We start from the raw sequence: 15,309 nt of genomic DNA on the forward strand, positions 1-15,309 counted from the left end.
AGTGGATTTGGTAATTTGCTAGCAATTTCGTTATTCGAAATTTCCTTAAACAATCCTGTTTTAGGCGTAAATACAAAAAAATCTGCCATCTATTGTTTATAGGTAAACATTTTCAAATATGTTTACATCTTATCGACTATTGCAGGTCTTTTAATATACATGTCATAATTATCAGTTATCAATTATCATGCATCAACATTTCGCCTATTTGCATACATTAACATAATAAGAATTTAGTTTTATCGACCCTACTCAAGATTATCGGCATTTAATAGGATCAATGTTACCATTAGGGTACTGTAAAAACTATTTATTTTACATTTGAATATCACATGGTAATCATTGTTCATTTTCTGATGCTGAAAAAAATTGGCATATGTAATAACAAAACATCGAAACGAAGTATCTACGATCGTCCCTCTTCGTACATTTGTGACAAAGTTAGCAGCTCCAAGCAAAGGAAACATTTAATGGTAGTATATGCGTGCATTTTGGTATCTGTGTGTATGTATGCTTTTTAGTGTTGTATACCATCGTTTCATCGTATTGTTCTAATGGCGTCGGTTTTAGTTTCGTCATGTATGTATGTATATTATAGAAGCTACATTTTGGCCGACGGCAAATTGAAAAATGGTAATATTTATTTTCAAATAAATTTTATGTATTTTTTTTTAGTAAAAATTTATAACAAGATATATCTCTTTTTAAATATGTTTTGTGGTCCTGAAAAGGACCGATTGTTTTAGTTTTAAAGTTCTTAAAATTTTCTCCAAAATAGCGTCAAGATAATGTTTAACCGCCGAAACCGTACAAAGTGCGGCCTTGTCTCTTCAAAGCGTAGACGACATCCATAGCGGTGACGGTTTTACGCTTAGCGTGTTCAGTGTAGGTGACAGCATCACGAATAACGTTTTCCAAAAACACCTTCAGGACACCACGGGTTTCTTCGTAAATCAATCCAGAGATACGCTTTACACCGCCACGACGAGCCAAACGTCTGATTGCAGGCTTGGTGATACCTTGGATGTTATCACGCAACACTTTACGATGACGTTTAGCGCCACCTTTTCCCAAGCCTTTGCCACCTTTACCACGACCAGTCATTTTTTCACTTTTTAAATTAAATTCACTTCACAAGTTATGCACAAGAACTAATACTTACCATGCTGCGATACCTCATATTTATACAAAATCCGCTCTGAATTTACTACATACACATACGCTTCGATCTATCTTCGGGGTTGTTCGTATACACTTCGTGTGTACAGATACAAATGTTGAAGCATATACGCAGCACACACCCTTATTGGAAACTGTAGCCCGCCAAATTTTTTCTATAAATATCGGGAATCGCTCCGTAAGGCAACTATTACAGTGTTAACAGTGTTTGTGTGCATATCGTGAAGTGAACTAAAAACCTCTAGTGAAAAATGGCTCGTACTAAGCAAACTGCCCGTAAATCTACTGGTGGCAAAGCCCCTCGTAAGCAATTGGCTACCAAAGCTGCTCGTAAGAGCGCACCAGCCACCGGTGGTGTTAAGAAGCCACATCGTTTCCGCCCTGGTACCGTTGCTTTGCGTGAAATCCGTCGCTACCAGAAGAGTACTGAGTTGTTGATCCGCAAATTGCCTTTCCAACGTTTGGTTCGTGAAATTGCCCAAGATTTCAAGACTGACTTGCGTTTCCAGAGCTCTGCTGTCATGGCCTTGCAAGAAGCTAGCGAAGCCTACTTGGTCGGTCTCTTCGAAGATACCAACTTGTGTGCCATCCATGCCAAGCGTGTCACCATCATGCCCAAGGATATCCAATTGGCCAGACGTATTCGTGGAGAACGTGCTTAAATTATTGACATTTTAAAAGCCAACTTTTTTTTACAAAAACAATCGGTCCTTTTCAGGACCACAATATTTTTATAAAAAAGAGAAAAAAATTTATTCAAAACTTACACCTTTTTATTTTTATTAAAATAAATAAATATAGTCTTTTTTTGGGGATGGAAAAATACACTATTTATATTAAAAAAATTTTTTTCTTTTCTATGCGTTTTACTTTTGGTAATATTGGGTTTCAAAACATGGAGCGAAATCAAAAACTTTTTTTTAAAAAAAAATTATTTAATTTACTTTTTATGTTAAACTGAAAATTTTTATTTTCTATTAGCAACAGTATATTTGCTGTTATTCTTTTTGCAAAATTTGATTTTTCGTAGTAGCTACATAACAAGAATGAATGAAGATAAAAACAGGCAGGCCAATACATTCGAGAGAATTTTAACCTTAAATAGATAATTTAGATACATTGAATATAAATTTTTTCTGTATTTTTTATTATTTTTAAACAAATGATATTTTTTGCTATTCTAAAAACTGTTTTAAAAAGAATAAAATAGTATTTTAATATTTTAAATTATTAAAGGGAAATAGATTTCGTTCGGTATGCAACTGTTCTACATTTGCTTGCTTAGACAAGGGCATTTTTGAATTTGTGTTTAATTTCCAAAAAAAAATTATATATTTTTTTAAATTTGTGATTGCAACAATACATTGTTTAGAATTTACATTTTTAAATTTTTTATTTAGTTTCAAGTCCACTTTATATAGAAAAAAATATTTTATAATAAATGCAATAGAGCTCACCGCACATTTTGCATAGCCAACGACGTTGGTATAACATAGCATCGTAATATTTTAGACTTTTCGTAACAAACGTACACTTTTTACAAATTATGTAACATTTTAATAGAAATCTATCATTTCTATAATATTTTATGATAAAATTTTCCTAAAACATTTTTACATTAGAGCTTTCAAATTAATTTGCAGAAAAACTTTTATTCATGGAAAATACGCCAATATGGTGAATTCAACTGTCATAGACTACATAATAAAATCGATTATTTCACTATGAAAATCATCCAAATTTTCACTTTTTTTTACACTTCTTTCAAGAAAACATATCAAGATTCCATACTAAATTTTTATAAAAACCAATTTTCAATAAAAATTGGAAAATTTTTATAATTTAGTTACAATTTTATCATAACATTTTTATAAACTTTCAACTCAAACCCTTATAACTCGGTAACGCTTAAAGATAATTAACTCGGATTTTCTTTAATGATTAGCTGGATATCTCTACTAGAAGAATTGTATAAAAAATAAAAAGAAATTGTTACTATCTCATCGTAAAATGAATAATTCTGTGAAAACTTTTGTAAAAATTTTTATTCGCTTCCACACAACGTTTCGCAAAATTTCGTAGTTGACTACTATGTACTTCTCATAATTTCGATGTACCCAGCCATCACTAGTCTAAAGGTTGAAACCATATTTTCAACCAATCAGCGTACACCAGTAGTGAGTGTATATTTACAAAGTGTTAAAGTGTGTTTAAAAAGAAAAATATAAGTGAAATCATGTCTGACGCCGCCGTTGTTGAAGCCACCGCATCTCCAGTCGCCGCTGTTGAGAAAAAGGCACCTAAGAAAGCCGCTGCCAAGGCAAAGAAACCCTCTGCTGCCCCAAGCCATCCACCAACCCAACAAATGGTCGATGCTGCCATCAAAACATTGAAAGAACGTGGTGGTTCCTCATTGCCTGCCATCAAGAAATACTTGGCCAGCACATACAAAGTTGATGCTGTAAAATTGGCCCCATTCATCAAGAAGTACTTGAAGAGCGCTGTTGCTAGTGGAAAATTGATCCAAACTAAAGGTAAGGGTGCCTCCGGTTCATTCAAATTGTCCCCATCTGCCTCGAAGGAACCTAAAGCAAAGAGCGCTGAAAAGAAGAAGAAGGTCCCAGCCGGTGATAAGAAAAAGAAGGCAGCAGCACCCAAAAAGGCAGCCGGTGAAAAGAAAGCCGCTGCAAAGAAGCCTTCCGCTGCTAAAAAGACCGCCGAGAAGAAGAAGACCGAAAAGGCCAAGGCTAAAACTGCCAAAAAGACAGGTACAGTTAAAGCTAAACCCGCAAAAACAGCCGCCAAAGCATCAGCCACTAAACCAAAGGCACCCAAGGCAAAAACCACCGCTGCCAAGCCCAAAAAGGCTGCCGCAGCAAAGAAGCCAGCTGCCAAGAAGACCGCCGCTAAGAAGTAATTTTTCCATGCAAAATTACTTATCATGTCAAAATGATTATTTTCGATATTCGAAAGCAGTATATCTAACAGCCCTTTTCAGGGCTACAAAAAAATTTTTAAAAAGAGACCAAATTTAACTCAAACAATTTTTTAATTACCTAATAAATACTATGTTAATTTTAAGGGAAAAGCTAATCACAGCCCTTTTCGTAGCTGTAAAACATCTGTTGAAATCTTTTAATACCATTGTTACCTAATATGGGAATACATTACCCTTTAAGGAAATTTAAGTAATCACATGTTAAATGGGATTTTTTCCGCAACTGGATTAACTGTTTCACTTAGGGTCATAAACCAAAGCAATTACTAAGAATTATGAAAATCACTTAATGTTAAAGAAAATCTCATTTAGCATACCTAACCAATAAGAGAGTGGCGTACAATATTCCCTTCAAAAATCGCACTTAGCATACCTATTTCATTCTTTACGAGCATACCTACCCATAGATCTCGCGTACAAACGCATAAGTCCACATATACATCTCTACACCATTTCACGCTAACATACTAGTATACATCCCTAAAAAATTTAGTATCAACACACACGCTCACATATACTCGAACATCAATACAACGTTGCATACCGAGTGTTTGAGCATAAGAGCAATATGTGTTGATCATATTACTGTAGATGTAGATGGTGCTAAGCAAGGAGGGCAATATTAGAGTATGGGTAGTATACATATTTTATTTTAAAAAAGTAATAAGGGCAATGTGAGGGTGAGTGGTAGATATATTTTTTCTTTAAATTTGTAAATATAAATTAATTTTAGTTGAATAACGAATTAAGTCTCTTTTTTAATTTATTTTGTGGCCCTGAAAAGGGCCTTTGATGTTGTAGGGAAAATATTGTACGACGAAATAAGTATGCCATTTACTTGGAGCTGGTGTACTTAGTAACGGCTTTGGTACCTTCACTGACAGCGTGCTTAGCCAACTCACCGGGCAATAATAGACGGACGGCAGTTTGGATTTCCCGACTGGTGATGGTGGAACGCTTGTTGTAGTGAGCCAAACGGGAGGCTTCGGCGGCGATACGTTCAAAGATATCGTTGACGAAACTGTTCATGATGCTCATGGCCTTTGAGGAGATACCAGTATCGGGATGGACTTGCTTCAACACTTTGTAAATGTAGATAGCATAACTCTCCTTACGCTTGGTGCGTCTCTTGGTCTTGTCACCCTTAGTGATGTTCTTTTGGGCTTTGCCGGCCTTCTTTGCTGCTTTACCACTGGCTTTTGGAGGCATTTTCACTTGGTTTTTTTTTTAAGTCACACAAACACTTTTAACACTGTTCACGATTTTGTGTGTTTGATGGCTTACTCGGAATATTTAAACCATTTCATGCACAAGATATTCAGGTAGACGAAAACAGTCGCTATGTTTACGAAAACAACCCTCTAAAATTAGCTACACGTTGGATCCGAAAGTATAAATACTGCAGTTCATGCTGCGAACTAATATATTCTGTGTTTTGTGCTCAAGGTGATCATACCATAGCGGATAGTGAAGTTTGACTTGAATTTTAATCTCTGTGTCAAGTGATTTTTTTGAACTCTTAAGTGCGATTTTGAGAATCGATAGTAGGCGTCTGTGTTGCGCAAATTTTGAATTTTGCCAACATCATCACTCATAATTTTGAGAATTAAGAGAAGGCTGCAGTGCTGGCACTAAATAACCCCCTTGTTGACGGACTGGCTGACATCCCTTGGAATAATGAGAACCGCGTGGTAGGCGGTGAAATTAACAAAATGGAAAATATGAAAGAGGTTGTGGCAGCAGCCTCAAATTTGAATGCGTTTGGTGGCTCTGGGCGAACTACCAACAGATTTGCTGAACTAGATGCTACATTACAGCATGCTGATGGAAGAAATATAAATGGTGGAGTTGCTGAATCCACTGACATACACACTGATGGTGCAACTGCAATTAGCTCCGTTAAAGGACGTAAAATTTTAGCTGCTGTAGGAAAGACACTACAGAAAACTGTGACAGAAACTGCTGATTCACTTTTGGAAAAGTCAACAAATATCTTATCAGAAGGAAGAATTGATGACACTGATATTACTGATGCGACTGGCAATACATCAGATGGCTTTCAGGCTGTGACTAGCAAGAAACATCGCAAACGAAAGAAAAAGAAAGATGGAGTAGATGACGACTCGCCATATGAAAATTTGAAGCATCAGCTTAATCTTTCGCGATTGGAAGATAAGATTGAGCAACTACAAAATCAAGTTCAAGCGTTGATGGCCGAGAACGCACTTCTAAGGGGTATTTCAAATAGCCAACCGATGCTTGCTAAAACAGCCAATGACACACCGATGACGTCGACAACTACGTCAAATAGCCAACCGACACTTGCCAAAACAGCGAATGATACACCAATGATGTCGACAACCACTGATAGAAATTGGGCAGATGAAGAAAATACCATGATGACGGATGAGATCGCACCGCCGGCGACTCAACAACCCAGGGAGTGTATGAGATTTGCCAAGTTGATGAGGGATGAGTTCGCACCGCCGGCAACTCAGCAACCCAGTGAACCCATGAGGACTGCTAGTTTGGAGTTTCCCGACTTGTACAATCAGAGGATAAGGACAGCTGCACCTACTACAAGCAAAGGAGCGATTCCGAAGTACCCAACGAGACCGAATGTGACCAGCGAAGGTCAATCTTCAACAAGAGGGACGAATGAGCCGACGTCTGTAGGAAAAGAGAAAGGTAAGGTCAGCCCACCCATGATTAAGATTTATAATGCAAATATCAGGGAATTAAGAGAGAGGATAAATATATTGTTAGGACATGCACTTTTCGTTATTAGTATTGCTAATAGGAATATGTTGAACTTAAAGATGGTCTCTTTGGATGATTTTGATAAGGTCCGTAGGATGTTGGATGAGAGGAAGTATAGGTATTTCACTTATACCCCAAGAGACAGAAAGCCATATACGGTTTTGGTGACTGGGTTGTCAGAGACCTATGAGGAGGATGATGTGAAGGCCTATTTGGATGGAAGGGAGATGGACCTCCGTGTGGAGAGGGTTGTCAGGTTGAGAGGGGACAGATGGATTGTGAAGCTGGGTTTGGAGTCAGATGTAAGGGCGTTTCGGAGACTCCAATATATCTTGAATTGTAGAGTGAGGATTTCTGATTATAAGAGGGAGGGGATAGTGCAATGCTGGAATTGCCAGAGGTTTGGCCACACTTCTCCCAACTGTGGTCTGGAGTATAGATGTGTGAAGTGTAGTGGGGCTCATGGCCCAGGGAATTGTCCCCTGCCGAGGAAGGGTGCTGACGTGCAGGAGACGATTACGGCTGATCCGGGTACTGGACGAATTGTTAAGAGGATTAACGGGCCAGTAAGGTGTGCGAACTGCAATGTGGAGGGTCATGTTGCCAGTGATAAGGAATGCCCTAAGAGGATGGAGATAGTAAGGAGGATGCGGGATAGGAAGGAGGCCGATAGAGGCGTGGGCCAGGTCCGCGTGGCGAATAGTTTAGGACTGAATGTGGCGGCCCCGAGGGTGCGGAATGGGGGTACCACTTATGCAGGTGCGGCTAGAGGTTTTTCGATGGGAACGCCCTCGGGTGGACAGGAGATGGGCAAGGCTAGTTCGGCGATGAGTGGTTTTGATGCTGAGTGTAAGAGACTCTTTGGACAGGGTTTCCTCAGTTGTATGCGGAGGGTTGATGCTTTCAGGGGCGAGTATCTTAAATTAAGGAATGATGAGGAGAAGATGCAAGCTATGATGGGATTTTTACTTAGTTTAGGGGATGATGGACGCGCTTAGATGTATTTTTATTAATGTGAATTCGATAGTGTCGAGGAGTAGAAGACACTATCTACAGCTATTTGTGGATGAGCACAGACCTGATGTGCTGCTGATTGCGGAGCACAAGCTCAGTGCCAGGCACGTTTTTAAGTTGGAGGGGTATAGGGTGTTCGTACAGAATAGAATTGGTCAGAGAGGAGGAGGGACGGCGATATGTCTCAGGAGTGGTATGAAGGGGGATAGGTTGGAGGTGAATTTTGGGGATGTGGAAGGGACTGCGGTTAGGGTGAAGAGGAGATCTGACAGGGATGTCATTTTTATTGCCATATATTGTAGGCCGACTGTGGAGCTGGGCAATGAGGTTCTGGATCGTATAGAGGCAGTGGTTGGCTCCGATGAGGTGGTGATTGGGGGGGACTTCAATGCGAGGCACCCACAATGGGGAGGGGGCTATACTAACGCAAGTGGGAGGACTTTGAAGGAGTGGATCGATATGAGCCCGGCTCTGGTGTTGAGGCCAACACGGGGGCCCACAACTAGTGTGTCTTTTATAGATTTTTTCATCACGTCGATGGGCTTGGAGCTACTAGATGGTCTGAACGGGAGGCAGGCTGTGGAGGGATTGAGGACATTCGATTACGATTCCGATCACAGGGCTGTCGGTATAGAGCTTGCGATTGGTGATGTCGAGGAGGGAGAACCTGCGCGTTACTTCAGGTTTGATAAGATGAAGATTAGGAAATTTAATGATGAGCTCTCGTGTCTGATGGAGGGGGCCATGCTGCCAATAGATAGGAATTGTACCGTTGATGAGATAGATGCTGGCGTTGAGAGGATGACTTCGTCCATTGTTGAGGCGATGAATAAAAGTATTCCGGTCGCGAATACGGAGAATGGAGGGATGCCTGGGTTGCCGGCGGATATTTTATCACTGATAGCGCAGAAGAAGGGCCTAAGAAGGAGACTACATAGGCTGCATGACTTGCAGGAGGTGCAGGCCATTAGGGTGATGGTCAGACTCCTCGATAGGATTATAAGAGAGAGGATAACACTGTTTGAAGAGGAAAGGTGTACTAGACTTCTGAGCGGGATTATTGCGGGGAGGGATCTTTACCGCAATCTCAGGCGGTTTACAGGGACTAAGGCGGGAAGGAGGATGGGTGAGTTGAAGGACTCACATGGAACGCCCATTTACACTGATGAAAGGAAAGCGTGGGCCCTGGCGGATGCTTTCACAGCAGCTCAGAATGATGCAAGAGGTGACGATGGTCTGGATATGAGATTGGAATCTGTGGTGCCGATGGTTGAGTTTGGGCAAGGAGTGACAGCGGATGGTGTGATAAGAAGAGGAGTGCGGAGACCGCCAATTGGGTTGGTCAAGGATACTGATGTTGGAGCGGTGCTTAAGAGGCTGAATTGTAAAAGAAGTAGCGGTGCTGATGGTATACCAAATTATGTGGTTAAGAAAATGGACAGGAGGATGTGGAGATTTTTGACCATACTATTTAATCACTGTCTGAATATTGGATACTTCCCGATGGCGTGGAAAAGATCTACTGTGATTCCTATACTAAAGCCTGGAAAAGACCCGACCGACCCTTCCTCGTACAGGCCCATCTCGATGTTGTCAAACATGGGAAAGCTGTTTGAGGTCTTTATATTGGAACGCGTCCGTGATGTGATAGAGGATAGGAATCTCCTAGGGGAGTTCCAATTCGGGTTTAGAGGCGGCACTTCTACGATCCATGCACTTATGGTTTTGACATCGAAGATCTCGGAAGGTTTCAGAAGACGCAACGGGACTTTGGCTGTCAGTCTGGACTTCCAAAAGGCATTTGACACGGTGTGGCATCGGGGTCTCCTTACTAAACTGGAACGATATGGATTTCCGTCCGCCCTTACGATGATGATTGGAGGCTATTTGACGGGAAGGAGCTTTGCGGTTGCGATAGGGGAGTCTTCTTCTGGATTGAGGGAAGTCACGGCTGGCGTTCCCCAGGGTTCGGTGTTGGGTCCGGCACTGTATAACCTTTACCTTGCGGATATGCCTATGCCGCAGGGCGACGATCTGGTATTGGCATATGCTGATGACATTTTGATAGCCGTCACCCATCCACGAGCGACAACTGCTCAGAGGAGGATGGAGGAGTACCTCGCGCTTTTGGTCCCATACTTCGAGCGCTGGAGGCTAAGGCTTAATCTGGACAAATGCCGGTCCATCTTATTTAGGGGGAAGGGGTTGGGACTCTTTAGGAATGTGCTCCGCTTCTCCCCATCGGTCAGAGTTGGCGGCACTGTGCTTAGGAATGCGGAGGACGTTAAGTACCTGGGAGTGTCATTGCAGGAGAATTTGACATTCGTGAGACATGTGGATGAGGTTATAAGGAAGGGTAAGGCGGCGTATGCCGTTCTGTTTCGGGTGATGAGAATGAGAGGGGGCCTGAGCGAGAAGGTTAGGATGATGATTTATTCACAGGTAGTAAGGCCGACTATGTCATACGCATTTCCGGTATGGAGTATGGTGTCTTCGCACCAAATGGAACGGTTAAGACGGTACGAGAGGAGGGTACTGATACACTGCCTGGGATTGAAGGGAAGGATGCTGGAGGATGGTCGGTTTTCCAGGCCATCGAACAGAAAGGTTTATGCGATGAGTGGGATTGCACGGATAGATGCATATATGGTTGGCTTGGCGATTGGGTTTCTCCGTGGCTGCGGGTCTCATTCGAATGGGAGGGTGAGAAGGTGTTGTCTTTCGAGGGAACAATATACCAGGATAAGGGAAACTGATGGTAACATGCCTCCGATGGGCCTCCTTCATCTGATTGGTGAGGGGGTTGTCTTTGATGATGACGGACGTACTGTTTTCTTCCATAGGAGGTATGGGACATATGGTGCTGACGACCCAGTTTACAATATGGCCCAGTGATTTGAGTGAACCTTACGGACTTTGTCTTTGGATGTTTATATGTGTGGATATATGTTTTTGTTTTCTGTTTTGTTTTGTTATTATAATTTTGTTTTTATGTAAATATCTTATTGTAATTGGATTATATGTTTTGTTTAGTTTTTTGTAAATAGTGTATATAATTTTTATTTAGGTTAATTTTAATATAAGTCCTAGGCTAAGTGAGAGGATCTCGGTTTTACCTAATTTTCCCGGGAAATTGATATTGAATGATACAACTTAAATATTTGATATAATAGGTGGGCTGACCTATGAAATCTAATTTTAATTAGATATAGTTATATTTTTAGAAATATGTTTAAATACATGCTAAAAGAAATTATTTTAAGATGGAAGACATGAAATGTAATGTAAATATGGATAGAAATGGAAATAAAAATCAAATCAAATCAAATCAAATCTGCGAACTAATATCATTTGTGTTTCAGTGCTAAGTGAAGTGAATTAAAAAAAAAAATAACTAAAAATGTCTGGTCGTGGTAAAGGTGGCAAAGTTAAGGGAAAGGCAAAGTCCCGTTCCAACCGTGCTGGTCTTCAATTCCCCGTCGGTCGTATCCATCGTTTGTTGCGCAAAGGCAACTATGCTGAACGTGTTGGTGCCGGAGCTCCAGTTTACTTGGCTGCTGTCATGGAGTATTTGGCCGCTGAAGTTCTTGAATTGGCTGGCAACGCTGCTCGTGACAACAAGAAGACAAGAATTATCCCCCGTCACTTGCAATTGGCTATCCGTAATGACGAAGAATTGAACAAATTGCTGTCCGGTGTCACCATTGCTCAAGGTGGTGTATTGCCAAACATCCAAGCTGTTCTCTTGCCCAAGAAGACCGAAAAGAAGGCTTAAATTATCTACGAGCATCAAAGAAAAAATGTAAATACAGGCCATCGTATAAATCAACAACAATCCGTCCTTTTCAGGACGACAAAAATTTTTTTAAAAGAGAAAAAACTATATCAAACCTTATTTTATCAAGAAAATTTACTTAAAAAATAGTTTTAAATAATAAATAAAATTTTAATTGTAGTTAAATTTAAAAAATATTTTTTGGTCGATTTTTTTTTTCAGTGGATTTGGTAATTTGCTAGCAATTTCGTTATTCGAAATTTCCTTAAACAATCCTGTTTTAGGCGTAAATACAAAAAAATCTGCCATCTATTGTTTATAGGTAAACATTTTCAAATATGTTTACATCTTATCGACTATTGCAGGTCTTTTAATATACATGTCATAATTATCAGTTATCAATTATCATGCATCAACATTTCGCCTATTTGCATACATTAACATAATAAGAATTTAGTTTTATCGACCCTACTCAAGATTATCGGCATTTAATAGGATCAATGTTACCATTAGGGTACTGTAAAAACTATTTATTTTACATTTGAATATCACATGGTAATCATTGTTCATTTTCTGATGCTGAAAAAAATTGGCATATGTAATAACAAAACATCGAAACGAAGTATCTACGATCGTCCCTCTTCGTACATTTGTGACAAAGTTAGCAGCTCCAAGCAAAGGAAACATTTAATGGTAGTATATGCGTGCATTTTGGTATCTGTGTGTATGTATGCTTTTTAGTGTTGTATACCATCGTTTCATCGTATTGTTCTAATGGCGTCGGTTTTAGTTTCGTCATGTATGTATGTATATTATAGAAGCTACATTTTGGCCGACGGCAAATTGAAAAATGGTAATATTTATTTTCAAATAAATTTTATGTATTTTTTTTTAGTAAAAATTTATAACAAGATATATCTCTTTTTAAATATGTTTTGTGGTCCTGAAAAGGACCGATTGTTTTAGTTTTAAAGTTCTTAAAATTTTCTCCAAAATAGCGTCAAGATAATGTTTAACCGCCGAAACCGTACAAAGTGCGGCCTTGTCTCTTCAAAGCGTAGACGACATCCATAGCGGTGACGGTTTTACGCTTAGCGTGTTCAGTGTAGGTGACAGCATCACGAATAACGTTTTCCAAAAACACCTTCAGGACACCACGGGTTTCTTCGTAAATCAATCCAGAGATACGCTTTACACCGCCACGACGAGCCAAACGTCTGATTGCAGGCTTGGTGATACCTTGGATGTTATCACGCAACACTTTACGATGACGTTTAGCGCCACCTTTTCCCAAGCCTTTGCCACCTTTACCACGACCAGTCATTTTTTCACTTTTTAAATTAAATTCACTTCACAAGTTATGCACAAGAACTAATACTTACCATGTTTGTTTTTGTTTTAAATATAACGCTTTATTTCTAAATTCATATTTGCATGTACCAGAGGCGCTTACTGATAAATTCTTAGAACTACTATCTCATTGCTAATGCGATCTTGAGTACTCTACCTTAAATTTAAAATGTACTGCGTTCTTAGGCAACAGTTACTACATACATCAAAATGAAAATTAAAATTCAAACAAAATCAAAAAGTTAGACCCAAAAAATAGATTTAAAAAAGGCCAAGGCAGCTTTCCACTTAATATATAACTTAATTCTATCAACTAACCTATACTTAATACTAACTATGTACACTATCTACAATTGTTGCAGACACCATCTTTACTGCGTAGGATCATAGACCAAGTCCCTTAGACCATAAGAGTCAGCTCTCCGATGATAGAAGAGGAGACGCCCATCAACATATAAATGCCCTGCCTCCTTGAGTGCGGGCAGAGCAGCAGTCGGAAGATGTCTTCTCCTGAGAACGAAGTCTAGGTCCACAATTCGGCACACAGAGTCTGCAACAAGTCCATTATCAAGGTCCTGGCATTTTTCTATAAAATCAAGGGCACAGCCCATAAGGAACACATCTATCCTTCGATCCCCAAACTCGTCATACACAATCCTTGACGCCGGATATCTGAAGACGCCATTCCCGTCGGCGACAGCCCTAAGGCCCAAACAACGCCATAGGACACGCCTCTCCCAGGCCCTAAACCTTTCCATCTGACACGACGTTATGTCATACCACACGGGGAATGCATGCGCCAACACCGGCCTGACCACCTGTCTATATATAAGAAGGCGAACCTCTCGAGATAGACCACCCCGCATCCGTAAAAGACTACCATATGCAAAATACGCCCTATTCGCCCTATCCAGAGCATGATCAACATGTCTCGCAAAAGTGAAACGAGAGTCGAATACCACCCCCAGGTATTTCATCGTATCCGCCACGGAGATATCCTCGCCCCCAATTGAGAGGTGGGGTCTGTATCTCCTAAAATTAGGGAACGTCACCCCCGGTCTCCCTCTTACCACCAGTGCCGAGCACTTACCCACATTCAACCTAAGTCTCCACCTCATATAGTAGTGGTGAAGTTCCTCCAAGAAGGAGTTCATCGCACCACCCACAGTAGACGCCCTTACCCCAGAAAAAGCAAGAAGTACATCATCGGCATATGCCAACAAGAGGCCACCAGGAGGCGGATCCGGAACATCGTGGACAAAAATATTAAACAAAATCGGTCCAAGTAAGGACCCCTGAGGAACTCCAGCGACCACCTGTCTCTCCGAAGAGAGTCCACTATCCACCCTCACCCTGAAGGTCCTACCCGTCAGGAAGCTCGCCACCAGTCTACAAATCCGACGATCAATCCCGATTGATCGAAGCTTGTAGATGACACCGTCATGCCAGACAGTGTCAAAGGCCTTCGCGAAGTCGAGCCCGACCGCAATCGTGCCACGTCCCCGGTTGAGACCCTCAGTCACATAATTCGCAAAAACCGCGAGTGCATGTGTGGCTGAGTGCCCCGACCGAAAGCCAAACTGGAAGTCCTTCAGGACCCCCCTATCCTCAATGAAATCTGTGATCCTAGCGAGCAGAAAGGACTCAAATAATTTGCCAAAAACAGAGAGGAGAGACACCGGCCTGTAACTGGAACAACGAGCCGGGTTGGAGCCCGGCTTCAAGATAGGAACAACCATCGCCCTCTTCCAGGCAGTCGGAAAATACCCCACGTTGAGACAATGGTTGAATAACACAACCAGAAAAGAGTGCACCACATCACCGGCCCTCTTCAATGCCACATCCGGAATCCCATCAAGTCCACACGATCTCTTCGAGGGCCTGCGGGAAATAGCCAAAGTAATCGCATCACAGTCAACAAATCCCCCATCCTTCCAGAGGGATCTGTCGTGAACAGTACGACCATCAGCCGAAAAGGAAGTGGAGAATTCCACAAGAGGGGATTCATCAATCGCCGCCTCCGCCGCCCCAGCAACAAGGTTGCGTAGGGGGACATCTATAGAATCTCCCTCAAATACGAAGGAACTCCCCACATAATCAGCCAGAAGGTCCGCCCTAGCCGTATCATCCTGAACCGGCACACCATCCACCCCATCCAGGGCTCCGACAGGATTCCCAGCCGATAACCCAGCGGCCCTCCTCACACGACTATAGGACCTAGCATCCACACGAA

At 41.2% G+C, this 15,309-nt stretch overlaps 5 protein-coding genes across 5 annotated transcripts; 3 read left to right on the plus strand and 2 right to left on the minus strand.

The window, feature by feature from the left end:
* Nucleotides 1-792: 792 nt before the first annotated feature.
* Nucleotides 793-13,050, minus strand: LOC131996116 (uncharacterized). The gene is made up of 2 exons (XM_059365567.1): nt 12,751-13,050; nt 793-1,116 (listed from the first exon to the last, which is right to left on the minus strand). The coding sequence occupies exons 1-2, from the start codon at nt 13,048-13,050 to the stop codon at nt 793-795; spliced, it is 624 nt and encodes a 207-aa protein (XP_059221550.1).
* On the plus strand, nt 1,425-1,841 carry LOC131995988 (histone H3). The gene has a single exon (XM_059365360.1). The coding sequence runs from the start codon at nt 1,431-1,433 to the stop codon at nt 1,839-1,841; it is 411 nt and encodes a 136-aa protein (XP_059221343.1). The 5' UTR covers nt 1,425-1,430.
* On the plus strand, nt 3,416-4,096 carry LOC131995983 (histone H1-like). The gene has a single exon (XM_059365354.1). The coding sequence runs from the start codon at nt 3,416-3,418 to the stop codon at nt 4,094-4,096; it is 681 nt and encodes a 226-aa protein (XP_059221337.1).
* Nucleotides 5,012-5,386, minus strand: LOC131995987 (histone H2B.1/H2B.2). Its single transcript, XM_059365359.1, has one exon. The coding sequence runs from the start codon at nt 5,384-5,386 to the stop codon at nt 5,012-5,014; it is 375 nt and encodes a 124-aa protein (XP_059221342.1).
* LOC131995985 (histone H2A) lies at nt 11,339-11,745 on the plus strand. The gene has a single exon (XM_059365356.1). The coding sequence runs from the start codon at nt 11,352-11,354 to the stop codon at nt 11,724-11,726; it is 375 nt and encodes a 124-aa protein (XP_059221339.1). The 5' UTR covers nt 11,339-11,351; the 3' UTR covers nt 11,727-11,745.
* Nucleotides 13,051-15,309: the final 2,259 nt, after the last annotated feature.

Source organism: Stomoxys calcitrans, chromosome 3 (assembly GCF_963082655.1).
Source record: "Stomoxys calcitrans chromosome 3, idStoCalc2.1, whole genome shotgun sequence".
Taxonomy (NCBI): Eukaryota; Metazoa; Arthropoda; class Insecta; order Diptera; family Muscidae; genus Stomoxys; species Stomoxys calcitrans.